The sequence below is a fragment of the Monodon monoceros genome, unplaced genomic scaffold, assembly GCF_005190385.1.
Source record: "Monodon monoceros isolate NGI ecotype Baffin Bay Population unplaced genomic scaffold, NGI_Narwhal_1 Super_Scaffold_9, whole genome shotgun sequence".
Taxonomy (NCBI): Eukaryota; Metazoa; Chordata; class Mammalia; order Artiodactyla; family Monodontidae; genus Monodon; species Monodon monoceros.
In genome coordinates this window covers 19263658-19290526 of record NW_021703786.1, presented here as the reverse complement: position 1 = coordinate 19290526, position 26869 = coordinate 19263658, and the positions used below count along the sequence as shown (strand labels likewise).

Here is a 26869-nt window from a genome sequence, read left to right as displayed (position 1 = left end):
GCAATAAACGCGGAGCGCCGGGCTGCGCTGGAGCAACCCCGAGCTAGGGGCCTCTCGGGGCGCAGGTAGGCGCCCCCCAGCCCCCGAGCCAGCACCCACCCGAGGGCCCTCTTCGTCCTGGCACGGCACTTGGGACCCTTTCTCTGCGTCCCACCTCCCCTGGCCTCTTCCCTCAGGCCAGTCCCCTCCCTCTCACCCTCCCGCCCCCACCCCCCTTTCTCGGGTGCTCCTAGAGAGAGACCAAACCCCGCTGCCCATTTTCGCTGGCCCCCGCCCCCGCGGCGAGGGCTCCTAAGTGACGTCAGGCACAGAGCTGGTGAGCTGTGAGGGGCCCGGGCGTCTGGGCGGCTTCTCTGGAGGCCGTGCGGATTCTGGGGACTTCGGAGCCAGGCATTACGTAAGAACCGCGCTGTTAGCTCTTCCGGGGTTGGGGGCGCAAGACAGAGGTTGCGTTGGTTCCCTTGGCTCCCCCGCCACCTTGGGAGGCCAACACCTTAATCTTTCCTGGGAGGGGGTCCTGGGAAGGGGGTGTGATGCTTCTTCGCTTCCCAGGTTGTAGAGGGGGCGGGTCTGGGTCGGGGGCCAAGGCTAGGATCTGGAGACCTGGGAAGGGATCGGTGCCAGGAGCGAGGAGCCAGGGCCAGAAAGTTAGGTCAACTAAGGTCGGGGGGCGGGGGGAGAGTGAGGACGGGGTGGGGGTGGGGGCGCAGCCATTCAGTGACCTCATCCCCCTAGTCTCCGGCGGGCGTGCAAGCAAAGAGCCTACTTTGATGGCTCGCAACACACCCCCCTCCTCCCAGGTCCTAGCGCCCAGCGTTTTCGGGCTGGGCTCTTGGAGCGGGGTGGGGCGGGGGGCGGGGGCGCTCTGATAGTCGGTGCTTGCAGACCCGCCCGGCCACCGAGACCCAGTCTGTCTACCCCTCCCCACGACCTGTCGGTCTTAAAAGTGCCTTTGTCAGACCTTTCTCCTCTCCATCTCTTTGTACGGGTATTGACGGAGCTTGGAGGAAACCTCCCCCTTTCTCGGTGGGCCCACCTCATCTACCGACCCTGGGTAGTGTGGATAGCCTGGACGTAGGGGTGAGAGGGCTCCTGGGCCCAAGGTTTTGGAAGCTGAGGTGCGGGTTCCCAGATGCCTGGGCTCCGGACCTTGGCTCAGAGCCAGGCTGGCTTGCCTGGCACTGCTGTTCTCCTGTAGGCACAGCCGGGCCCCGCCCGCTCGGAGGCTTGGGTGGCGGGAGGGCAGAGCTAGCCGATGCCGTGGGAACCGACTCCCCAGAGGGAAAACCCAGGCAGGCTAGGCAAGACTTCTGGGGACAGGATCCTCCCTGCCTCTTCCCACCTTCCACCCTCGGGGGAAGGAGGACATCGGGAGTTCTCTTTGCCAGCAACCGTCAGGGAGATTAGCTCCAGCCAGGAGAGGGCTGCAGGTTCCAGGTCCTTGGGACCTGGGAGGGGGCAGGAAGGGAGCCCTCCTCGATACTGTGTAGGAATAGGACAGCAGGGTTTGGCGCCCGGCGCACTAGCTGGTACAGTGGATCCTGGGCATTGCTCCCAGCCTGGGTGCTAGCCTGACAGGGGGTGCCCTTCCTCTCCCCGAAAGCTCCTTTCTTCCTTGTTCTCAGGGGCAGATGCAGGAGGAAGGGGAGCCATCCTTCCACTTTTGTAATTTCTGCTACTTGAGCTCAGATGACCAGCTCAGGCCTGGGAAGGTGATAGGAGGAGAGAAGATTTTATTAAAATCAGGTAGTGGTCCCTCTAGGGACCTTTTGGTGGGGGAGGTGAAGTTGTGGCTCCCCCACCCCCAGGGCCCAGTAGCATTCAGTCCTAAAGTGGGCACTGCCAGCTGCTTCCCTGCACTCCCCCACCCCTGCTGTGAGCCACCGCCTCCTGTTGTCAAGGCAACCAGGAATTAGGGTTTTCTCCAGCAGCACAGGCCCAGGAAGGCAAAGTGAGGAAGAATGGTGGGTTACCCACCTGCACCCTCCCCTGGAGAATGAGGGATCCAACCCCAGCTTGGGGAGGACCTGGGATGGGAACTGGGTCTGTAAACTCCATGGCTGGTTCTGCCCAGAGCCCCTGCTCTCCTTGTCCCAGCTCCAGCTAAGAAGGGGCAGGGGGAGAAAGAGGAAGCAAGAGAGGCCTTGGGGATGAATGACATCATTTCTGTCAGACAGATGGACAAACATTTGTGGAGCATTTACACCGCCCTAGGTCTGGGATCCAGAGGCAAAATAAAACTGATGCGGTTCTTGACCCATGGAGCTTCAAGTCAGGGAACACCCATCTTTCCTGCTTTTGACTCAAACTGGACTTTTTCCCACCCTTTCTCTCTCTCAAAAAAAAAAAAAAAAAAAAAAAAAACCAGACAGATGGTAGGCAGAAAAAATTTTTTTGAGTCATAAAACCTGGGTTTTCATTGTAGCTCTCTTTATTAGCTTTGTGACCTTGGGCAAATCAACTAACCTCTCTGATCCTCTGTCTCCTCCTCCTTGGAGAAATGGGCATGTAATATCTGCTCTTCCTGCCTCCCAGGACTGTGGGATCATTTAGTGTCAGGGCAATGCCCTCTCCCCTACCTCGCTGGGTGATCCTGAGGGCGAGGCCCTTCCTAATAACTTCCCTTGCTTTGCCCTCATGCCTTCTCAACCTCCTGTCTCCCCTCCTCCAGGAGAGCCATTTCAGGGCCCTTGCTGATTTCACCATGCCAGTTGCCGCCACCAACTCTGAGTCTGGTAAGAAGGGAGTGGGGATGTCAGTTCATATCAGTGGTTCAGAGGGTGGGGAGCAGCAATCAGGCACTCCCACAGCTCCCCTGGAAGAACAAACTACCCCTGCCGCAGCGCTTGGCCATTTCTTTGGCAACTTCTATCACCCTGCTGCACCCGCCCCAGGGTGGGGCTGGAGACACAGCACAACTCACCTCCAGGGAGGCCAGGGGAATGCATGCTCTGGAGAAGTCCACGGTTCTGTGCCCACCAGATGGGTAGAGTGGACTGTCACGTGCTAAGATGGGAGTGTGTGTGTGCTGGGGCACAGGAAGCTGTGCGTGGAGAATGCCAGGTCAGGAAGCCTTGACTTAGTTCTATAGGAGGTTTTAGGGCAAGGGTGTGGGTCACCCAGAGACAAGCTAGGAAGCCTCAGGAACAAGCTGCTTAAATTCTTGGAGCCTGCGTCTCTTCTTCTGTAAAGAGGTGTAAAGGCTATGACAGAGAAAGCACATTAAGAATATTCACAGTTATTATGCTGTGCTGCTGAGTTGTTAACCTGTGGCCCTGAGCCAGTCACCTCCCTTTTAGGACCTAGGTTTCCCCATCTGGAAGATGAAGTGATGGGACAAGATCGGTGTTTTTAACTTGTATGGGTCCTGAATCCCACTGAGAATCTGATGAAAGCCGAGGGTCCTCATCACAGACAAAGTCTTCTATGCACAAAATCTGCATTCTACTCCAGGGCTTCAGGGATGCCCCCTTAAGTGCATTCAGAGACCCACCAGGTGAAGTGCCCTGTGCTAGAGGCTTTCTAAGGGCCCTAACAATTGTAAACTGCTCTTGTATTGCTCTGATTTCTCTGAATTTTCCCCTGCCTGCATGCCTCCTACCCATGTAGCCCCTTCCCTCTCTCTAGGCTCTGCTGCTGCCTCTGCAAGATGTTTCAGCCCCCCCAGTTTGGTTAGATTGAGTCGCCTGTTCCTCTCCTCTGACAAACTGAACTAGGAAAGTGAAGGGTGCTGTGAGTGGGCCAGAGCCTAATCTGTGACACCCTTGTCCCCCAGGAAGGGCCTGTTCTCCATGCAGTGGCGGGACTGTACCAATGTCCCCCAGCTTCTGCAGTCTTGGAGGGCTCAGTGCCTCCCCCTGCTGCTCCAGCCTCCCTGGGCCCCTGTGTAAGCTGCTTAGGGGTTAATTAAGCCCATCCCTGAGCCTGTGATTAAAGGCCTCTCAATCTGGGACTGTCCAGTAAACCCATTAATAGTGCCTGGGAGGGGTGTAGAGGGAGGGGAAGGCCCAGCAATTTAGTTTCCCTGCTGCAGGCCTCTTGATAAGCCCTGGTGGGGTGGGGGACAGGGCAGGGAGTTGAGCCCGGTGGAGGGGGTGAGGGCCTGCTTCCTCTGAGGACTCCTGGGGCACCTGCTGCCTTGGGTGTTGTGCCATGGGCTGCTTTGCCTTTCCATATTCAAAGGAAGAAGGATAGGAGCAAGCTGCTTAACCTCTTGGAGCCTGTGTCTGTAAAGAGGTGATGGGAGACTCAAAGCATAGGAGTCTTGTCTTTCCCTCAGGTGGCCCTCTGTGCCTGTCCTGGGGCTGGACTTGGCTCCTGGCCTCGAAAATCTAATGGTGGGTTCTGCCCCTCCTCATTTGGTGGTCATTACACTTCCCATGGGCCTGACAGACAGCTGCGCCCATGCCTCTAAGGTCAGGTTCACCCTCCCCGTCCCCTCTGCCTTCCCCCAGAGGTCCTTGCCTTGGGCTCTGCAGACAGTGAAGCTAGCAGGGTCTTTCTACCCTTACCTACGTGTCAATATGGCCACTATCATTGTGGAGAGAGGGAGATGGTGTGGGTGTATTCCTCTAGCAGAGAGACCCCAACTCTATTTCTAGTAAGGTGGAGGAGTCCTTTTCCTGAGGGTTGGAGATACACGGGTGTTGGCATGGGCTAAGAGTTTAGACAGCTTACCGCTGGGCTCCAGTCCATCAGCTCTGCCCTCTCTTCCCCCTTCAGCTGGTTCCCTCCTTTCTTTGAATCAAGGCTAGGATGTGGGGCTTTCAGTTGGAGCTGTCCCTTTAAATCTCTGGGTTAGTGTCCTAGTGTGTAATCCTGCTTGCTGCCATGGCAACCATGGGTGCGCTGTGACCTGGTGTCACTCCTCAGAGAATGGCAGTCTGGTGGCAGCGGCAGCGCCTAGTGGTGGCCTCATGGGTACAGGGTCTCAGAGGAATGAATGGTGGCTCTGGGCTGGGGTAACTTTCAAATCCCCATCCACCCCCTCCCCCCCGGACCCCCTGGTCTCTGCAGCGTGAATGCTCCCTCACCTTTTCCCTTCCCCAACCCCAAGATGCCTGACTTGCCCACGGGCATCACCCCCTTAAGCAAGGGGGAGCGCAACTGGGAGATGGGGAGGGAGAAGCTGCTGCTGAGATGTGGGGTCAGAGGGCTTGGGGCGCCCTTCCCTGCCCACAGTGGTGTCACCCCTTTCCCTCCTTCTTCTCCCCCTCACCGCTTCATGGCTAGCAGCTGGGGGAGGCATTTGGGGCTTGAGGTATTTGTCCCATGCCAGAGTGGTGCCACAGCCTCCTGGCGGAGGACCGAGAGTCGTTCTTGGTGGCTTCCTTAGATCCGGAGGGGGTCATTGTAAAGGAAACTGGGCTTGGAGAGAGGACTGAGAGGAGAGGTCGGAAGGCTCAAGAGGAGGTGGCATGGGGTGTAATAGAGGAGGGACTTGCAGGAGGCGAGGCGGGAACAAGATGGGGCCAAGTCCCCACCCACCTTGGGTTTCTCACGGCTGGGCTGGGAGGGGAGGGTCTCTGAGCACCGCTCACGTCCTGAAGGGGCTGCATGCTTAACCCCTTCCCCCTGCAAACCTTCTCTCAGCCGCCTCCTTCCCTTTTAGTGGTAGGTACTAAAACTGGGGGATCCTGCCGCCCGTGGGACAAGGACCCTCCCACCGCCCCTTCCCCGCCTCTCTGCTACAGTCGGGGCTTTGGCCAATCAGCAAGGCGGTCAGACAGCTGAGCCTTGCTATTGGCTGACCCTGCAGCGGGCGCTCTCTGAGTCCCGCCTCCTCCAGCGCTGCCAGCCTCTGACTGGGAAGGCGGCGGCAGCGGCGTGGAGGCTACTCCGGGAACCCTGGGCCGGGTCGGGGGCAGCCATGGCCGGCAGCCCGGGCTGCGGGGCCTCTTTGGAGGGTATATTCCTGGGCTCCTCTGAGGAGGCCGAGCTCCGGAGGGGAGGTAGGGAAAGGCGGGGTGGCGAGGCTGGGGGCTGGTCCTGCGGGCTTTGGGGCATCTGGAGAGAGTCCCTAGGAGCGGGCTCTCTGGGAGCCTAAGGGTCTGGGGACGCGGCCCTCCGGGAGCGCTGGCCTGGGCTGAGGGCACCAACTACCCTGGCTCAGACCTCCCGATGGCTGGCAGGCTGGAGAATCTCTGTGTGAGGATGACTGGAGAGGGAGGGTCCCAGGATATCCTGGCCGAGCGGGAAGGGTCCCTGCCCTGGCCTCTTTCTGAGCCCACTAAGGGCCTTGCAGGTGTCTGACCAATGCCAAGCCCAGGCCTGAGCAGAAGGGGTCTGGAGAGCAGGTGTGGGTGTCTTTTCTGGAGAAGGTGGGAAGGATGAGGGGGAAGAGGTTAGGAGGCCAAGAGTCCCTGGACAGTAGCTGCCAGCCCCAGTCTCAAAGCCTCCTGCGCCCCACCCCCATTCCGTCCTGGAGGAGGGGGGCACTGCCGAGAGCCGTGAGAGTTGCCAGGGACTGTACCCACCACCCCTCCTCCCCCCCAGTTTGGGTGCTGTTATGCAGACGTAGGCGTGGGTAGCAGGGTGGCAGAGTAATGATACCCCCTGCCCATCTCTGCCCCCAGCTGGGCACACTCTGCCTCTCCCTTCCTTCCCCCAGAACCTGCCACAGCCAGGAGCTCCCACCTCTGCTGGTGAGGGAAGACAGCCCCCACTTCAGACCTCAGCAGTGGCCCAGCTTCAGGTGTTCTCACGCCCTTGCTTATGTCCCATCCCAGGCTGAGGGTTTGCTGATCCCTGGGATGACTTGGTCTGCCCTCTGCCCTTGGGTGTCCACAACCATCCCAAGCCCCAGGGTGCCTGTTTCCCCAGCTCCTACCAGTGTTCCGGGCCTCAGCCCTGGCTTCCTATGACCTGTATTAAGTTCTGGGTCATTGTCTTTCAGAGCTGAAGGGCCTGTAGATACCAACCAGTTTAATCCACCCATTTTACAGGAAGGAAAGACTGAGGCCTGTGAGGGACAGTGACTAGTGCAAAATCACTCTGAATTAGTGGCGCAGCTGGTACTGGATACTGGGTAGGCCCTGACCTCCTGCACGGCTGCCTGCTTGACTTGCACTCAGGGGCGTGCTCCAAGCGCTGTTTCTCATCCCTGAGCCCACCACGTGCAGGTGGCTGAGTCCTGTGGCTTCAGCCCATCCAGAGGTTGAATGATGTGGTTCTCTGGTTTAGGGCAGAACCTGGAACCTGACACCTGCTTTCTTTTCTCCCCTCCCCCCACCTCGGAGTCCACTTCCTGGTGCCTGGAGCCTTCCACCTGCCCAGGCTAACATTACCTAGGGCCAAGGAAATTGCCCCTCCCTTCTTAGGGCCCCTGCCCCAGGCATTCAAGGAGTCCCAGGAGTGCCGGGCAGGGAAGTGTGTGCTCCCGGGGAGGCGCTGTCTTCTGTGGGATGTGGGGTAAGAAGGGCAGGGTTTCCATGGTGTGTTTGGGTCCCCTGTGCTCAGCTGGTACTTGTGTGTCTCACTGCCTGCTCCTTCCCTCCAGCCATGCAGCAAGTCCTGGACAACCTGGGATCCCTCCCCAATGCCACAGGGGCAGCCGAACTGGACCTGATCTTCCTTCGAGGCATTATGGAAAGTCCTATAGTGAGATCCCTGGCCAAGGTAGAGTGCTCCAGGGAGGCTGGCACAAGGGCACTGTGCCTGGGGAGGCATAGTGTGTGGGGGGATGTTAGCCACAGGGGTGCTGGGAATGGGGCACGTGGCACCGGAGACCCCCAGAGGGGGGTAGGCATGGACATCCATGCCCAGGTGATGAATCTGAGACACTGCAGGTAGGGAGGCTGCCCCCACGCCTAACTGGTGAGTGTGTAGATGTGCCCACATGGATGGGTGTTTGGTGACTGCCAACTTGTAGAGGGTATGATTGGTTAGGGGTGAGCATGCCTGTGCTTTGGAATCTCCAGAGTTCATCCTGCTTAGCTTTCTGCCTTTGGGCATTTTGTGCGGACATCTATCTAAGGTCACCTGCCACATATCAGGTGGGGGAGAGACTCACTAAAACAAAGTTATAAAACACTTTGGTAACAGCAGTGATAGAGGCAGATGCGCTAGGCGTTTGGGGAGTGTAAGGGACAGATGCCTGACCCAGCCCGGGGCGGGTAGGGAAGACTTCCTGGAGGAAGGGCCATTTGTGCTGAGTCTTGAAGTATGAGAAGGAGGGGCAGGGCATTCCATGCCATGGAATGTTGCTTGAGCAGAAACAGGGTGAGAAAGAGCCAGAAGTGTACAGGAGCTGCAAGTGTCAGCGTGAGGCCGGAGCTTTAGGTGTGAGACAGGGAGTGTGAGCTGTGGAGATGTTGGCAGCTGTTGGCAGCTGGTGAAGGGCCCTGGGGGCTATGCCTGGGGCTTGGGCATCGTCCTGTGATGTCCTGTGAGCAACTTGGAGCCTTTTGTGGGTTTGAAGCATGGGTGTGATGACGGCACACAGGTGTTTTAGGAGCATCACTCTGGCAGCCACAGGAAGGATGGTTGGAGGGTCATGGCTGGAGTTGGAGAGGCCAGTGTCAGGGATGGCCCTGAACTAGACCTGTGGTAACAGGGCTTGAGGGAGGGGAGGATGAAAGAAATATTTAGGAAGTAAATTGTCAGTACTTGATATTTGGGTGTGGAAGGTGAGGGGTGCGGGTAGCCACGCACCTGGGATTCTGCACAGGGCAAGTGTAAGGCTGGTGCTGCCTTCACGTGAGATAAGAAGAAAGGATAGACTGGGGAGGGGGCGATCCTTCACTGCGGAGGCTGAGGAGGACTCCCAAGGCTGGGAGTCGCAGGGAGTCATGCTAATGGCTCAGATTTCTCAGGGGAGGCGGGCAGTCTTCAGCTGGCCATCAGGGGTCAGGGGTTGAGTGGAGCGGGGCGGAGGGGGGGATTTGGAAGTGAAGGTTCAACTAATTAATAACTGAAGGGGAGAGAGGGAACCCACCAAAGCCGGGGAGCGGGATCGACAGGGCTCCAGACTGTCAATCCCAGGGTGGGGGTGACTCAGGCCAGAGACACAGAGGGTGGCTTTGGTCCAGGGCTTGTGCTGGATGGGGGCTGTGGGAGGCTGAGATGCAGGGAGAGGTGAGAATGGTCCAGAGCATCACCTCTGGGGCCGAGGTTGGGAGGGGAGGGGAGAGTGGCCAGTAGCAGACAGAGGGGCAGGGAGAAAACGGAGGTGAAGGCCTGGGGGCTCTCCGGATTTGGGGATAGAGTGTATAGCTGGAAGAAATGAAGGCCGAGGTCAGAGAGAGGGTTGGGAAGTGAAAGATTTCCAAGGAGGACAGTTCTGGGGGTGACATGACAATCTAGGATGTGGCTGCAGTGGACGGGAAGGTCATCGATGTTAAAGAAGTCTAGGAATTGGGATTTCCCTGGTGGTCCAGTGGCTAAGACTCTGTGCTCCCAGTGCAGGGGGCCTGGGTTCGATCCCTAGTCAGGGGACTAGATCCTGCATGCCGCAACTAAGAGCCTCCAGGCCGTAACTAAAGATCCAGCATGCCGCAAACTAAGACCCGGAACAGCCAAATAAATATTTTTTTAAAAAAGAGACATCTAGGAATGGAGGGCTCGTGGGATGGGGTGTCTACACAGGTGTTGTCGGGGAGGGGGAGACTAGAGGCAGTTCCAGGGTCTCCAGTGAATGGTGGTGAGCGTAACCAGGAAGTTGGCAATGACAGTGATGGCGGGGAGGGGGAGGGTGGTACAATCAGGTGATGGGTCTTCCACAGGGTGAGGGCGGGGACTCTGTCACAGGACAGCTGTGGTCGGCCCTGACACGGGGCGTGGAAGGGGACTAGGCCCCCTTGCTACGGGGGATGCTGTGTCCCGGGGACACAGCCTGGTATGTTATCATCTGTGGAATGGCTGAAGACCAAGGGCAGTCGTTAACGATGGAAGATGAGAGGTGTGAGAGGGTCGCTAGTGGGAGGTTCTGGGGAAGAGAAAACTGAGCAGATTGTAGGGGACTGGAGAAAGGCAAGCTGCTTCTCATTCGGTGGTCAAGGATTGGATTCATGTGTTAAAAATCAAAACAAGGAATTATGCATGTTTCATACAGAGAGATTACGAGCTCCTTGAGGACAGGGATGTCTGCTTGATTTGCTACTGTATCCCCAGAGCCTGGAACAGTGCCTGGCACATAGTAGGTGCTCACTGAATATTTATTGAATGAGTGAATACAAGAGAGTGTGTAGAAAAAGCACATAACAGACCTCTGAGTACCCACCTCCAGGATGTGAATGCCGGCCATGTTTGCTTTAGTTCCTGCTCTTTCTTTTTAAGAAATAAAAGCGTGATCCAGTGAATGCCTCTCCCCTTTTCCTCATTTCCACTGCTTCCCCTGCCCACAGGTGACCCCTGGCTTGAGTCGATGATGCTGTTCCCCTGAATGTGTGCCTGTCTTGCCTACACATGTATTTAGATGTAAACAACGCACCCCTGTTATATGTGGTTTTAAGCTTTGCGTGATGGAATGATAGCGTAAGCAGCTATGGTTTTTGAGATTTCTAGTTCGTATAAGTAATATAGTTATTGACATGCGTAGAGATATAGATTCATTTGAACTGTTGTGTGGTATTCCAATAGGTGAAGAGAGCCCAGTGCATTCATTTACTGGTTCCCCTGCTGAGAGACAGGCACACTATCGCTGACTTGCCTCTGTAAAGCACAGAGCTGCCGTGAACATCCTCGCATCCATCTGCTTCTGCACATGCGTGAGAGTTTCTCTAGGGTGGACACTTGGCAGCGGAGCTGCTGAGCATGCACATTTGAACCTCAACATCTGTAACCTTCCAAAGCTGACTTCACGGTTGGATTTATTAAACCACATCATCTCTGAGTCACTCTAGCTATTGCTTCTATAGCGGGACAGCCAGTGAAATAAGGAGGGGCTCTCGGGATGCAGAACCTCTGGGTTAGAAGATCCTGTAGCCAGCACCCTGCAAGGTGTGACCCTCCCACCCCCACCCCCATAGCATTCCTCTCTGATGGCCTTGTGGAACCCATTTGACAGCTCTCCAAAGATGGGATTGCTGGCTGGATGGCTCTGTCCTTCACTTAGCCATTGTCATCCGTCCTCTATTCAACAAATATCTATGGCACAATATCTATGGCACAAATATCCAAGTCCCAGGCACAGAGCTAGGGCTATGGCAATGAACTGTCAGAAAGTTTATTCTTCTCCCGAGGGAGCCCGAGTCTGTCATTTTCTTACTGAGCCCTGCAATGTCCCAGTCCTGGGACCCCTGCCTGATTGAGAAATTACCAATGTGCTGTGTCAGACCGTAAGTAAACTCCCTTCTCCAGAAGTGTTCTTGGGGTAAGCCGGCCAGAATTTCCTCCCAAGAAATTCCTAGAATGGTTCCAGTTGTGCATTAACACAACAGAAGGTAGTGTGGACATGTCTTCAATGCTGAGACCCCCGTAAGAGGCTCAGGGGCTAAGGGAACCCAGTGACTTCTCTCCATCTAGCTGTGAAACAAACAGGAAGTGAATCTCCATAAAGGCCCATCTGAGCTCAGTAGAAATCTTTCCGATCCCTTTATGCGTGACCCTTTACAATGCAACTTTGCCAGTCCTCTCATCAAAAGGGAGAGTTTCTACTCTTCAGTCTGGGCTTGACTGAGTGACTCGCTTTGGACAACAGGACCTACTTCTTACTCTTTCTCACCTATTTTAATGATTATGTACACACAGATCAATTTCAAACCTATTAGACAAAGTACTTTGATCAAAGGTCCAGCTGCGAAAGCTTGGTGGCCCAGAAACCCACAGGAGCGGAGTCCAGTTGGAGCCCCACGCGGTAGCTATTCACCTCCTTCCCTTACCCTGATGACTCTCGTCTCCAGGGATGTGGTAGATGATGTGGGAGGGGCTACACTGGGTAGATCTGGGACCAGGGGGGAGCAGGTCCCTGAGGGGACAAACCCAGAGAGTTACAGGTTCTGAAGGAAGTCAAATTTGGCAGGCAGATCACAAATCCAGAGGGTTGGCTACAGACAGCAGGTGGCAGCCCTGGCAGGTGGGTGACATCTGGGAGCTCTGACATGGACCCAGTAACAGGTGTTCCAACAACGGACAAGGCCACGGCGAGAAATCAAAGGCAGATGACAGTCAGAAATTTAGGTAAACTGTTACCAGTGGGGACATCTGCCAGCTGGGGGGCCTGTGAACTAATCCACGTGAGATGAAGAAGAAAAAGCACAGGGTTTGGAGTCAGAAGATTCACTGGCCAGCTGTGTGACTTTAGTAGGTCTGAGAACCTCTCTGAGCTTCAGTCATTTCTTCTGAGAAACGGGGATAACGATGCTTACCTCTCAGAGTTGTGGTTGGGATGGGAGAGGTCATGGATGTGGAAGCATTTTTAAACCATAAAGAGTTGTTATAATGCAGTCTTGGCCACTGGACTAGAGTTCATAGGGAAGACTCCAGTCCTGTGGCAAGGGGGAGGTGAGAGAGCTGGCAAAGCAAGGCAGGACCTTACAAGAATGAGGGGCCAGGCGGGTCACTAAGATGGAGACTCTGACCAGGGGACATGACAAACAGAGGCTACAGTGGTGGGGAGCCCAGCGCATCAGTTAGCTTTCGCTGTGTAACAAACCACCCCACAGCACAGTGGCTTAAAACAACTTTGATTTATGTCTCATGACTTTGTGGATTGGTTGGGTGGTTTTTCTGGACTGAGCTTGCTCAGCTGGGATGGGGTAGTCTAGGATAGCCTCAGTCACATGTCTGGTGTCTCAGCTGGGAAGACTGCAATGTTTAGGATGGTGTGGTCTCTCGTCCTCTAGGAGGGTGGCCCAGGCTGCCTCACATGGCGGTCTCAGCAGCAGTGGAAGACCAGCCCCCAATCCCCGGCACTTTCCAAGCCTCTGTTTGGCATCACATTTGCTATTGTCCCATTGTCCAAAGCAGGTCACATGGCCAAATCCAGGTTGAAGAGTCCCTTTACTTTCTGGCTTACCACACTCTGGACTTTCAGATTTTGAACTACTTAATTATGAGCCTGGGCTTCAAATGAGAATTCTGTCTCCTGATCAGAGAGGTTGGAGTGGGAAGGCAGAGGGAAAAAGATTTTCAAAGAAAGGCTGTGTGGCGTTTCTGCATCTGCAGTTTACATCCGGCTCTGGATCAAGAGCTGAAAGATCTGGGTTTAAGGGCCGGCTCTACCATTAGCCAAGTGTGAACCTGGCCCAAGTTTCTGGTCTATAAGGAGCTTAAGCCCCTGCTGTGCTGAGGGTGATTTTTCAGAGCCGAATTAAGCAAATGGTTACGAAAGAAATTCAAAACCACTCTCCTGGCTGTGGGGCCTTGTGCCTCTAATACTGTAGTGTGTGTTGTACAAGAGCACGCTTTCTAAAAACAGGCGCCCAGATAGTGTCATCACAGCTGTGGGGACGCTCAGGAAGCTTTGACAGGAGTCCCTGCTGTACACCCATGAGCTGTGAAAAGGAATTCATTTTACCCATTAGAGCCTCGGATACTTTATTGGGAAAATGGCCTTGATACTATTAATCTCACAGGGTCATTGTGACATTTAAGTGGAATGTCTGTCAAGTGTGTTATTTTACCTTCAAACATGTATATACCCCCTGGCCCAGCAATTCTGCTCCTGGGAGAAACTCACATGTGCACCAGGAGACATAGACTGGAATGTTCATAGTAGTACTGTTTGGAATGGCAAAAACCTGAAATGACCCAGATGCCTTTCAAGGAGAGAGGAGATGAATCAGATATGGCATATCACACGATGGACTACAATACAGCCATTAAAATGAATGAACTAGGACTTCCCTGGCTGTCCAGTGGTTAAGACTGCACGCTTCCACTGCAGGGGGCGCAGGTTCAATCCCTGGTCAGGGAACTAAGATTCCGCATACTGTGTGGCATGGTCAAAAAAAAAAAAAAAGAATGAACTAATGTGATATGGGAAAAAAGAATGAATCTTAGCAAAATAACATTAAATGAAAATTAATATTAAGTGAATATGTGTTCACCTAATATGAAAAATAAGAGTAAATTTTTGCAAAAAAAATAGTAAGTGAAACAATTTTTCACTTAATACTAAGTGAAAAAAAAAATCAGGCCTCCAGGAATCATATACAGCACAAGTCCCTTTTTTTAAAGGTTAAAATAACTAAAAACAGTATTTATTTTAGGAGTATACTGAATACATATAGATACAATAAAACTATGTAAAATGAGAAGCCAGGGCCTGATGAACACAGGGAATCAAGATGGTGGTTTCTGAGCGGGAGAGGTGGGTGGATGGGTGCGCGGGGCATGTGATTAGATGTAGGATATGGTCAAGATCCTCCTTTATGATTTAAGTGGTGGCTACTTAGATCCTTGCTGTATTATTACAAAAGTACCTAATTTAATACCAACCAACTAAAAGGAGGCCGTGCAGAGACCAATGATGAGAATACATCATGAGCCAAAGATATGATTAATCCAATTCTGAGTTCCCAAAGTCCCTGAAGAGTGTGCTGCAAATCGTGACACATGTTGGGTGTTTTCAGTATTGGTCAATCAGCTGTCTGGGTCAGCCTGCTGGTAGTGCTTCTTTTGTATTTGAATGATTAAATGTTTAAAGTTTCCTCTGGCCCATGAAGGTTGAGCTTGGAGAGCTGTGATCTTCCATCTGTGGGTAAGACATCCGGGGGGGCCACAGGCGGAGGAATGGATCGGCCTAGGGGGAGGGGTCATTAAGTCAAAGGTGGGAGGTAAAAGGCGTGGGAGACACACTGGCTTCCTGCTTGGTTAAGTGAGGGCTTCTGGGGAAACTTGTCCTCTTCATCCATGGAGCAGAAGATGCTAAAGCTAAAATGGGCAACCTCTATGCTTCTCACGTAACCTGGGCCACAGCTAGCTCCCGTTAACCTGAAGGAGCCTGGCCAGGGTCACCATGGTGAGACGGTTGCAAGCCTGAGTGCCTTTCTTTATTCTTGAAACATTTCCTGGGGCCTTGGGCTCTCAGCATTGTCTAGACACTGGTAACGGAGTCAAGCTCTGTGGGCTGTGCTGAGCTTAATGAGTGAAGATCACATAGGGTTTGGTGGAACCTTCTGGGGCATGTCTCTGCCCTCTGGCTTCTGAGGATCATCAAGGCATAACGGGGCTCCGAGTACTACTCCTTTGCCCCTTCAATTGTCTTTGTCCCCGGCAGGGAACCCTCTGCCCAGCCAGACTGTAGGAGTCAGGCTGAAATGCTGCTCCCCCAGCAGAGGATGATTTAGTGACCGTGGGGCCAATATGCGTCCCTGTGTGGGATGCTGTTTCCCTGGCCCATTTGGGGAAGAGAAGACAGGAAAGGAGTGAGCCTTTATTGAGCACCTGCTGTGTGCCAGGCACTGTGTCCATCTCACCAAATCCTCAGAGTATCCTTATGAGATGTTATTAAAATCTCCCCATCTCATGGGCTTGAACAACTTTCTATTATGGAAATTTTCAAAAATGTTTCTTGAACCCCCATCATCCATTATCCTACTTCAACATTTAACAACTCATGAACAATCTTGTTTTATGCATACCTCCACCTCCTCCTCCTCTCTCTCCTGAATTATTTTGAAGGAAATCTCAGACATAATTTTATCTGTATTTCAATTTGTATAGATAAAAGATAGATTCTTTTTTTTTTTTTTTTGCGGTACGCAGGCCTCTCACTGTTGTGGCCTCTCCCGTTGCGGAGCACAGGCTCCGGACGCGCAGGCTCAGCGGCCATGGCTCACGGACCCAGCGGCTCCGCGGCATGTGGGATCTTCCCGGACCGGGGCACGAACCCGTGTCCCCTGCATCGGCAGGCAGACTCTCAACCACTGCGCCACCAGGGAAGCCCAAAGATAAAGATTCTTAAAAAAAAATCACACTATCATTATCACACATAGAAAATTAAGGAATAATTTTCTTATGGATTTTTATTAAATGGTATTGGGATACCTGGATAGTCATTTGGAAAGATATCAGAGTAGGTCCATACCTCATACTGTACATGAAAATAAACTTCCAAGAAGATCAGAGATTGAGAAAACAAGCCATACTCATTCTAGAAGGAAACATGGATCTGTGTGTAAGGAATGCCTTTTTAAAAAACTATGCCTCAAAATTCAGATGCATAAAATGTTAATAAATTTAACTACATTAAATATATATTTTTTGCATTGACAAAAAAACATAAGCTGAGTCAAACGACAAATGACAAACTGGGGGTAAATATTTGCAAGACGTATTACAGATAAAGGGCTTATTTTCCTAATATAGAGAATGTTTAAAAAAGTGAGAAAAAGAAAGAAACAAGATCTGATGGAAAAATTGGCAGAAGACATGAACAGACAGTTCACAGAAAAAGATATACAGATGGCCTTTAAACATACGAAGAGCTGCTCAGTTTCACTCATAATAAGCAAAATGCAAATCAAACCCCGCTGAGAGATGGTTTCTTATCCATGTGATTGGCAGACATTCAAAGGTTTGATCACACACTCTGGTGGCAAGGCTTCAGGAAAGTTTCTCAGCTAATGCTGGTGGGATGGCAAAGTGGCACAAGCCCCATGGAGGGGAGTTTGTCAATATCTAACAAAACCACATGTGTATTTCCTGCTTGACCTGAAAAAAAAAAAAAAAAAGCCCTGAAAGACTAAGAGTCATTGGAGTCTGTTCTAGATTAAAGGAGAATAAAAAGATGTGACAACCAAATTTAACATGTGATCTTGGTTACATTGTAGATCAGAAAAATAAAGCTATAAAGAATATTTTTGAGACAATAGTGAACATGGACATGGACTGTCTACTAGATAATACTATATCAGTGTGTCAGTGCTGAATTTCTTGCACGTGATAATGGCACTGTAGTTTATATAGCAGATCTCCTGTTCTTAGGAGATTCATGCTGAAGTACTTTGAGGCGAAGTACTTTTTTTTGGGGGGGTATGTGGGCCTCTCACTGTTGTGGCCTCTCCCGTTGCGGAGCACAGGCTCCGGACGCGCAGGCCCAGCGGCCATGGCTCACGGGCCCAGCCGCTCCACGGCATGTGGGATCTTCCCGGACCGAGGCACGAACCCGTGTCCCCTGCATCGGCAGGTGGACTCTCAACCACTGCGCCACCAGGGAAGCCTGGTGAAGTACTTTTTGTCTGCAACTATCTTTCAGATGATTCAGAGGGAAAAAGAAGTCTGCATGTATATCCCTGAAATGGGACTCCTTTCTTCCCACTTAACATAACATAACTCTCCCCGCTGGGCTCGTCACTAGCAAAGGCTTCCTTTTCCCTTTTCAGAGCACCTTGTCATGGAGCCCATGCTCATTGTCATGGAGCCCAGAGTCAGTAGAGCAACAAGGAGGTGCAGGACCTTCTCCTGGTACCATGTACTGATATCTTGTCCCCTTCTTCACTGGGAGCACTGGGCTCAAGGCTTGGAGACCCAAGTTAGAGTCCCTGTGACCTTGGGCAAGCTACTCCACTTCCCTGGCTTCCTTAATCTGGGCTACGGGGTGTCCAAGGCCCCACCCAGCCGTGATGTCGGTTGGAAGAAGCTGTCCTTGAACTCAGATGCTTATAGGGTTCTGGAGGCTGGGGGGTTTGATGATGTTAATGGTCGTCTGTGGCAAGAGATGGAAATGAAATTTTATCCTTTGGATTCTCTCTTCCCTAAACTGAGTCCCAGTCACTGTTTTGGGGGAGAAAGGAGAAAGCAAGGCACCTGTGCACACGTGTGAGTGTGCTTGTGTCTGAGTGAGTGAGGCTCTGAGACTGATACCAGGAGCAGTGCTGTGGATGGGGTCTAAAGTCAGCATTTGGGGGTGGGAAGATGCCTGGGAGCTGGTGGGGGGGCACTGTTTGGTACCCCAGGGCTCTTGGGGAAGCGTCAAGTTTCACCTGTCCCGCCCCCACCCCCAGGCCCATGAGCGGCTGGAGGAGACGAAGCTGGAGGCCGTGCGGGACAACAACCTGGAGCTGGTGCGGGAGATCCTGCGGGACCTGGCGCGGCTCGCCGAGCAGAGCAGCGCGGCGGCTGAGCTGGCCCGCATCCTCCAGGAGCCCCACTTCCAGGTTTGGTCCTCTCCTGGGCTGCTGGGGGGGTGGCGCCGGCAGGAAGTTAGAACTGGGGTGGGACGGGACCTCGGGACACTGCCCCATGGTCCCTCCTCTTCCCCCCACCTCCCCAGTCCCTCCTGGAGACGCACGACTCTGTGGCCTCAAAGACCTATGAGACACCGCCCCCCAGCCCTGGCCTGGACCCCACGTTCAGCAACCAGCCCGTGCCTCCTGATGCAGTGCGCATGGTGGGCGTCCGCAAGACGGCTGGAGAGCATCTGGTGAGGGCGCTGGGCAGCACCAGCGGTGGAATCTCGGGGGGGGGGGGTTGAGAGTAACCGGCGGGGATCAAGTCTGATCAGGAGAGGGCTGAAGATGAAGACGGGATCAGCTCTGCCCAGGGTCGGGCGCCAGCACACCCAGGAGACCGCAGACATTGTGACTCTCTCCATTCTGCCCACTTTCAGTCCACTGGTGCCCCTGTAAGTAAAGAATTTGGGCAGAAGATGGCAGAGAAGGTCGCTGTGAGGGCGGGGGTGGAAGGGTAGAATGGAGGGGCTCTTAAGAGACCCATTTGAAGATTCTGACTTGGAGCAGTTGGCGCCTCATCATACCCTCCCTCCGTCCCCCAGGGCGTGACATTCCGCGTGGAGGGTGGCGAGTTGGTGATCGCACGCATTCTGCACGGGGGCATGGTGGCTCAGCAAGGCCTACTACACGTGGGCGACATCATCAAGGAGGTGAACGGGCAGCCGGTGGGCAGCGACCCCCGCGCGCTGCAGGAGCTCCTGCGCAACGCCAGCGGCAGCGTTATCCTCAAAATCCTGCCCAGCTACCAGGAGCCCCATCTGCCCCGCCAGGTGGGCCCCTCCACCAAGCCCCTCGCCCAGCGCAAGGCCCAAGGGGTGGCTGAGCTTCCCGGTGGCCAGGGTCACAGGCCTCCTGATGGGAGCCCCTCCTCGCCAGCCAGTGTAGTCAAAGCAAGAGGCATCTGGCGAATGCGGCCACGCGTTTGCCAGTCTTGGGCACTCACGCGCACGTGTAAGGGATGTGTGCGCATCTAAAGCCTGGAGTACCTGAGTGTACAAATGAATTCCTGCATCGTGCGCAGCCCTCCGTGTGCCTGCGTGTAGGCACGGGTGCCCAGAATTGGGTTATCATGTGTTCTATACAGATGCCTTCAGGTTGGTGGATTGTGGAGGTCTCGCTGCTCTGCTCACCTCTCCTATTGGCTGTCTAGCCTTTTGCCAGAGCCCTCTCCTCCGAGGGAGGGTGTAGGGGGATGGAGGGATCTTGCATTAGGTGCCAGGATCGTGTTCCTTACCAGATGATCCCACCTTCCTGGTGGGTAGGGCCAGGGCCCCAGGCCTGAGCGGACCCCCCATCCTTCTGAGTCCTTTTGTTCTGGATGCAAAGGGAGGCTGGTACCAGGGAGGTGGACCAGGCAGGCCTGCGGCATCATGCCTTTAAATGGGCAGTGCCAGGGTCTCTTTCATCTTTGTGAGGGGAGGGGGCAGAAGGTGAACTGTGTGACACTCCCATCCCCCCACCCTCGGGGTAGGGGTGGCAACAGGAATGGGCATCGCCCCCTCCAGCCTTCCCCTGCTTCTTCCCTTGACCCTTTGCCAAATCCCTGGCCCAGGTATTTGTGAAATGCCACTTTGACTATGACCCAGCCAGAGACAGCCTTATCCCCTGCAAGGAAGCTGGCCTACGCTTCAATGCTGGGGACCTGCTTCAGATTGTAAACCAGGACGACGCCAACTGGTGGCAGGTAAGCCCTGGGCACCCATGCTGTCTCTCCAGGTATGGTGTCGGCAGGCAGTGAGGGCTTACTCAGGCACATCTTTGTCCCACGGTCATTTCAGGCGTGCCACGTAGAAGGGGGCAGCGCTGGGCTCATCCCCAGTCAGCTCCTGGAGGAGAAGAGGAAAGCCTTTGTCAAGCGGGACCTGGAGCTGACACCCACCTCAGGTACAGTCCTGCCCCCAGACCTCTAATCTGGGACCTGATGTGGCCCTGCCTGGCCTCACTTGCTCATCTCCTTATGGCCAGGGACCCTGTGCGGCAGCATTTCAGGAAAGAAAAAGAAGCGAATGATGTATTTGACCACCAAGAATGCAGGTGGGTGTTGGGGGCCCCCTTCCCCCATCCTCCTTCAGTGCTCCCTCCGTCCCCCACCAATGACTTGTGCATCTCCTGGTTCTGATGCTGCCAGTCCTGTCCCTAAGCCCTGCCCTGTTTTTCCCTCCTGCCCTCGGCCCCAGCCCTCTTATCCTTGGCCTCCCTGAGAGCCCAGCCCCACCCCCTTCACCTGATGAGCAGTGACATCTCCCTGTGTCCAGAGTTTGACCGCCATGAGTTGCTCATTTATGAGGAGGTGGCCCGCATGCCCCCCTTCCGCCGGAAAACCCTGGTGCTGATCGGGGCTCAGGGTGTGGGCCGGCGCAGCCTGAAGAACAAACTCATCATGTGGGATCCGGATCGCTATGGCACCACAGTGCCCTGTGAGTGGGGGCTGGGTCCTGCCGGGTGGGAGGCAGGGAGCAGGGGCTGCCCTGGGGGCCAAGGCTGGGTCCACTGAATGGGCATCTGCGTAGGCCCCAGGTTAAGTGATACCTTTGGGTGTGAGGTGTGTGGTGCGCGCCCTCTGTGGGTGGATTTGGGAACTGCAGGCTGGGGAGGGCGAGGAACCATTGGCCACGTGGGTGGTGCTAGCCTTACCTTTCCTTCTCTCATGTTTCACTTGCTAAAAGCCCAGCTGGGAACCCATGTGAAACAGGGCTATGAGCTGTGTGTGGCCTTGTGGAAAAGAGGGCTTCTGGTGACAGAACCAGAGGCAGGAACCTGAGTGCTGACCCCAGGTCTGCTTGGCCTTGCTGTGTGGCTTTGGGCTGCATATTGCCCTCTCTGGGCTTCAGCCTCCATCTGTAAGCACTGGGTTACAATAGTGATTTCTGAAGGTCCCCTCAGTATGGACGTCTCGAGTCTGTGGGTGCCAATGGTGAGGGCGAGGGCAAGGTGTGCGGGAAGGCAGCAGGGCTGCTTGGTGCAGGTAGAGCACGAGCACGTGTGTCTGAGGTGGTGTGGCCTGCCTGTGCCCATTCGGCCCCTCCTTCCCCCTAGACACGTCCCGGAGGCCCAAGGACTCAGAACGGGAAGGCCAGGGTTACAGCTTTGTGTCCCGTGCGGAGATGGAGGCTGACATCCGTGCTGGGCGATACCTGGAACATGGTGAATACGAGGGCAACCTGTATGGCACACGTATCGACTCCATCCGGGGCGTGGTCGCTGCCGGCCGGGTGTGTGTGCTGGATGTCAACCCCCAGGTACTGCCTGGCCTGCTCCTTCCCAGCCTGCTCAATACCTCTCTGGGTACTCTGCTTGCCCCCCAGTATTACCCCATATATTTCCAAGTACCCCCCTATAACCCCTCAACTACTGCTAGGGACCCAGCCCACCTAGAACCTCTTTCTCAGCCTCCTGGACCCCCAGTCACCCCATCCCTAGCCACCTGCCAGCTATTTTGCCATTCATCCCCAGGACTCATGTCCCAGAGCCCCAGGTCCACATTCTCATCTATTCCCAGGTACCTGTTCTCACCCCCATCACCCCAGATGTACATGGGGATAAACTCCTGACCCTCCTCTTCTGCAGGCAGTGAAGGTCCTGAGAACAGCTGAGTTTGTCCCTTATGTGGTATTCATTGAGGCCCCTGACTTTGAGACCCTGCGAGCCATGAACCGGACGGCGCTGGAGAGTGGGTTGTCCACCAAGCAGCTCACGGTGAGGGCCTCTAAGGTGTGGTGGGGGGGGTCTAATGGCTGATTGGGGTGGTGTGGGGGGCCAGCCAGAGCCGAGGAAGAGAAGAAGGTGGTGTCGGGAAGGGGAGAGGCGCCCACCTGAGGTACCACTGAGGTTAGACTTGCGAATGCCACTTTATAGGTGTGGGAATGGAGGTCTGAGCGAGGAAGTGAAGTGTAGAGTCAGGGACACAGCTGGCCCGGGGCACGGGAGCTTCTGCCAGGCCCCCTGCTCAGTCCATTCTGTGGGAACAGGGCTCCAGGGGAGCCCAGAGGGCCGGTGGGCGATTTGTGGGCAGAGGTGGGCTGTTTACAGCTGGGGGTAAGGCTGAAGGGAGGGAGGAGGCCGGAGGCTGGAAGGCTGCCTGGAGGGACCAGTTAGCATCAGGGAGGAGGCAGTGCAGGGAGGAGAGGCTTCAAGGCAGGTGTTGCAGGACTCCAGGGCACCCTTCTCCCGCCAGGGACCCCTTGGGAACAGCCTTCCCCAGCAGGTGTAGGGTTTGCAGAGCTCTGAACTCAGGGGTCCCTCTGCTGGCCACTTTTGGTACTGCAGCTCTCAGGCCCCGGTCAGGGGCTCAGACCCAGGAGAAAGGTCCGGGCTGGGCTCCCCACTGCTGCAGCCTGCTCTGGCCACAAACAGAGCCTACTGGAGCCCCCGGGACACAGCTGGGTCAGTCCTAGAGCTCCTGCCTCGGCTTCTGTAAGTCAGTATTCCCTTCCCACCCTTGCCGGTCCAGCTTGGGCTGTGTCTGGAGAGGGGGTTGCCTCGGGCCCTTGTGGGTGGCCCTAGGACCAGGCGTGGCAATTGCTTTCAGGCTGTCTAGGTACGGGGGCCTAGTCAGACTGAAGGGGGCGCTGGCTTTGGAGTCAGGCAGACCCTGTTCAGCCATTGGCTGGCTGTGTGGCCTCTTTGTACGTCTGTTTTCTCTGTTGTAAATGAGAATAATTAGTCCTGCTTGCAGAGCTGTAGTGAGGATTACGCTGGTTGTTTAGTGCAGTGCTTGGCACTTCCTAAAGGTTATTTCCTTCCTCCCTTCCCACCACCCATCTGTCTGTCCACGGTTACAGGAGAGCTGCCTTGGGGCATGCAGGGAGGGGCTGCTGCCTCCCCAGCCAGGGGGTCTGTGCCTGCCATGGTTGGTACTTTGGGCTTTGGGGAGGGGGCTAGACGGGGCAGGCTGTGGGTCCCCCTGACGCTGGGGGTGCCAGGCGGATACTGATGGGCGGGAGGTCCCCTTGTGCTGGCAGGAGGCGGACCTGAGACGGACAGTGGAGGAGAGCAGCCGTATCCAGAGGGGCTACGGGCATTACTTCGACCTCAGTCTGGTCAATAGGAACCTGGAGAGGACCTTCCGTGAACTCCAGGCCGCCCTGGAGAAGCTGCGCACAGAGCCCCAGTGGGTGCCCGTCAGCTGGGTGTACTGAGCCTGTTCTCCTGGACCTCAGCCCTCTGGGTTGGGACCCAGAACCCTGAATCCGTCCCTTTCCCAACCGTGAGCCCCAGCCATGATCTTCAGCTCCCGTTCCCGGCGCTCTGGCTCTCCCTGGGTCATGGCCCTAAGTCTGGCTTCAGCGCAGGAGGCGTGCACTGCCAGGGAGGTAGGTGTTCGTGGGGCACGTCTGTGCCCAGGTGCTACCCACTCCCGACGTTCATTGGCCACCAGATGTCCCTCGCTGAGGGCCGAGCCGTGCCCTGGAGTGTCGGAGTCGCCTCCATAATGCTCAGTCCAGAGAAGAGAAAAGCTGCTTTGGGACCACGTGGTCAGTAGGTACACTGCCCCCACCCCTCTCGCCAGTCAGTTTTTCTCCTCTGGACTGGCCACCCTGACCCCACTCCTGGGCTGCTCCTACTTCTCGCCCCTGCAGCCTAGGAGCAGGCCTTAGGCTGGTTCCCTGTGGCCAGAGGGCTACATGGCCCCCTGGCAGCTAGGCAAGCCCAGGTGCGGTGCCAGCCTGGTGCCATCCCGAAGGCTGGAGGAGCCGAAACACTAGCCAGTTGCCGCAGCCAGGGAGCAGCGCAGTTCTCTGCCCCCTCAGAACGGGGCTGGCTCACGTCCTTCCCTCACGCACAGCTTTTCACTGCCGAAGTCTCTCCACAGACTTCTCCGATGTGCCCCTGACAGGCCAGCTCTGCTCCCCGCAGGTCAAGGGCGGCAGGGGCTGCGGGCTCAGCCCAGGCAGGGGTGGGCTGGAGGCCGAGCCCTGTGACGAGGAGCCTGACAGGAAGCTCCCAGCCCTCCGTGGCCTGTGGTGGGGACGTGTCTGGGCTCCCTGTCCGTGGTCAGTGTCCATTTTGGTCTCTGTGGCCGGGTCCAGGTGCCCACTCACATGAAGGCGGCCTGGGGGCTGGGGAAAGGGGAGGGCTGGGCCACGGGGCATGGCCTTGGAGGATGTTTGCACCCCAGCAGACTCCCCGCACACCTCCATGGGGCCCCATCCACACTGGAGTCTCCACAGCTTATGGTTCCGCAGGCTGCAGTGCCTGGTCTGTGTTTCTGCCACTGGCGTGTGTGTCAGGCTTAGTTTTTGGAGAGGGGAAGCAAAGGGTTGTTGAGCTTTGGAGGTCACTCTTTGGGGCCCCGTTTTCGGGCTCCCCATCAGCCCCCCATTTCTTATGAGACCCTTATCCCAGATTCCAGAGGCTCGGCCTTCCCCAGATGTCTCCCTCCACTCTCCTGTTGTCCCCCGACCCTAAATGCCACCCTCCAGTCCTTGAGGAGGGCAGCTGTGTAAAATAGGAGAATCCCTTTTTTAAAAAGTCTGCTGTCCTTGACTTCCCCAGACATCCCTGTGACCCTTCCTGGGGTGAACCTGTCCTTGTAGGGGACCCCCCCATGACCCCACCCCCAGCCTGTGTGCTCCCCAGTTCTTCTGTCTAATCAGTCCTTGATGCAATGTCAGCCACGCTGGCCCCTGAACCACTGTGTGCCCATTTCCTAGGGAAGGGGAGGGAGAGGAGACAGAATATTTATTACAAAGTCAGAAATATATTTATTATATTAGGGATCTCATTTGCATTTGCCTAGGATATGCAAATGAGATGTAAAGGTCAAGTCTACTTCCATCTCATTTGCATAGCTCTGCATCCACTATGCAGTCAGCTTTATGTTCCTCTTTTCCCTTTAGTCAGTGTTCTTTTAATTTATCCTCAATTCAGCTCTCTCTTGCTTCACCCTCACCCTCAACCCAAGGGGACTGGGAGTGGGAGGAGAACGGGGTGTTCTCGCGCTGGCCCAGGGCCATGGGGTTCTTTGTTCATACCCACGTCACCCAGGAGACTTGGGGATAGAGGCAGCTACCTCCTCCCCCTTGGTTAACCTCCAAAGCACTCTGATTAGAAGACCATTCTCTTTGATGGGAGGTGGGGCTGGGCACCTTGCTGAAGGGTTGGCACATGGCCCTTGAGGGTGAAGCTCCAGTTACTGTCTGGCACCTTCACTTCTGGTGATGCCTGTGGGTTGGGCCCCTCCCTTCCCGTCTCTATTCCTCTCTGAACAGCATTCTACCTCCCCTGCCTTAGCCGTACTCCAGGGACCCGTACTGGGTTGGAATGGGTGTGTGTGCCCACCGCGTTAGCCCTCAGGCTCCAGCCTCCCTCTTCCCACTGTGGACACTTGTATTGAGGAACCTCAGGATTATATGACCCTGCCGCCCTGTCCACACTCAGTCCCAGCCCAGATGTGCTTCTCCCGTCCCCTCTCTCAGCCATCCAGTTCTTGAGCTTTCTCTCTGATTGGCTTTCTTTTCCTTTGATTAAATGTGAAAGCAAAGCTTCTGGGCTCTGTTTGTCTTTCACTGGGGTCGGGTGGATGGCTTTGGGAAAGGTTGAGAGAGGGGAGCACAGCATAGATGATTCTGGAATGGAAGCTGGAGTGACATGTCTTGCATTCTGTGATGTCTTCTGAAATTTCCCGTCTCGCCACTCCGCACTCCCCACCCCCAGAAGATGCTCTTGCTAAATGCTTGTATCGAGGAGTCTGTGAGCATCCACGGGGACCAGGGGACTCAGGGACCCCATGGCTAATCCACTCAGCTTCACCTGGAACTTGCTGTGTGGCCTTAGGCAGGTTGCTCTGCTTCTCTGGCCCTCAAGTTCATCCTCTGTAAAGTGTCATGGCCTCTCCCAGGACTAATGCTAGGATTGATTCTAGGTGCTTAACAACAAGGGCCATAGAGAGCTGGTTGAAATGTCACCCCGATGTCACTATGGGTGTGTGGTTGAGGGGTCAGCCTTCCTTCCCACCTGAGTTCCTCAGGGGAGCCCAGAATGCTCACTGAGGATTCTCAAGAGGGGGCTTTGGCTGTTCCCTTCTCCCTGTGATGACCAGGTGTGGAACTGGCCCCCTTTCCTTTGACTTCCCCGCAAGCATCCGTTCACACAGGGACGAGTGTGGAGCTAATTTGACTGGTGATTTGGAGGCAGCCATAGGGGTCTATATCACCCACCTGACAGCCCTGATGAGAATTTAGACCTGAATATTAAACACCCGATTCTGAAATGTCCCTTGACCATTCCCAGCACGTAGAATGTTTTCCTGGCCAACTTTTTCTTCTTGGGTCCCCCTGCTTCCCTCCGTGTTTCTGGGCCCTCTCCTGCTTTTTTCTCTCATTTCTGGACAACTTTCTCCCCATCTCCTGGGGCACCCCAGGAAACTCAATATTTCTTTACTATACCTAGCAACTCCACACTTGTAATTCTGTCCTAATCCAGTGGTTCTCAACCCTGGTCTCACATTAAAATTGCCTGTGGGGTTAAAAAATACAATTGCCTGGACCCCAATCCAGAACAATTAAATCCAAAGTTCAGGAAAGGCTAAGAGCTTAGCAACTGAACAACTGAATAACATCTTAGCAACTGAACAACTTTATTATTCATTTCTTTCTCACAACACAACTGATGGAGATTGGGTGGCACTCCTTGCAGTGATTCAGGGATCCTGTCTCCCTAGTCACGGGGCCCTGGATTACTGCAAATGAAGCTGGGAAATGTAGTCTTTCTTGGTGCTCCAGAAGAGGAAACAGCATCTAACCAGGACATGG

General features: G+C 54.9%; 1 protein-coding gene across 5 annotated transcripts; it reads left to right on the top strand.

Moving 5' to 3' along the window:
- On the top strand, positions 1-26869 carry MPP2 (membrane palmitoylated protein 2). 5 transcript variants are annotated; one of them, XM_029212561.1, is made up of 13 exons: positions 1-65; positions 2672-2735; positions 7499-7617; positions 17889-18041; positions 18158-18307; positions 18659-18886; positions 19669-19800; positions 19895-20000; positions 20082-20150; positions 20372-20533; positions 21153-21355; positions 21684-21812; positions 23078-24101. In XM_029212561.1, the coding sequence occupies exons 2-13, from the start codon at positions 2705-2707 to the stop codon at positions 23252-23254; spliced, it is 1659 nt and encodes a 552-aa protein (XP_029068394.1). In that variant the 5' UTR covers positions 1-65; positions 2672-2704; the 3' UTR covers positions 23255-24101. The 5 variants fall into 5 exon arrangements, 4 of the variants coding, with proteins under 4 accessions (XP_029068394.1, XP_029068395.1, XP_029068392.1 ...); XM_029212562.1 differs by lacking the exon at positions 1-65 and adding an exon at positions 337-397; XR_003792021.1 differs by lacking the exon at positions 1-65 and adding an exon at positions 26779-26869 and having other exon boundaries at positions 2546-2735; positions 23078-23428.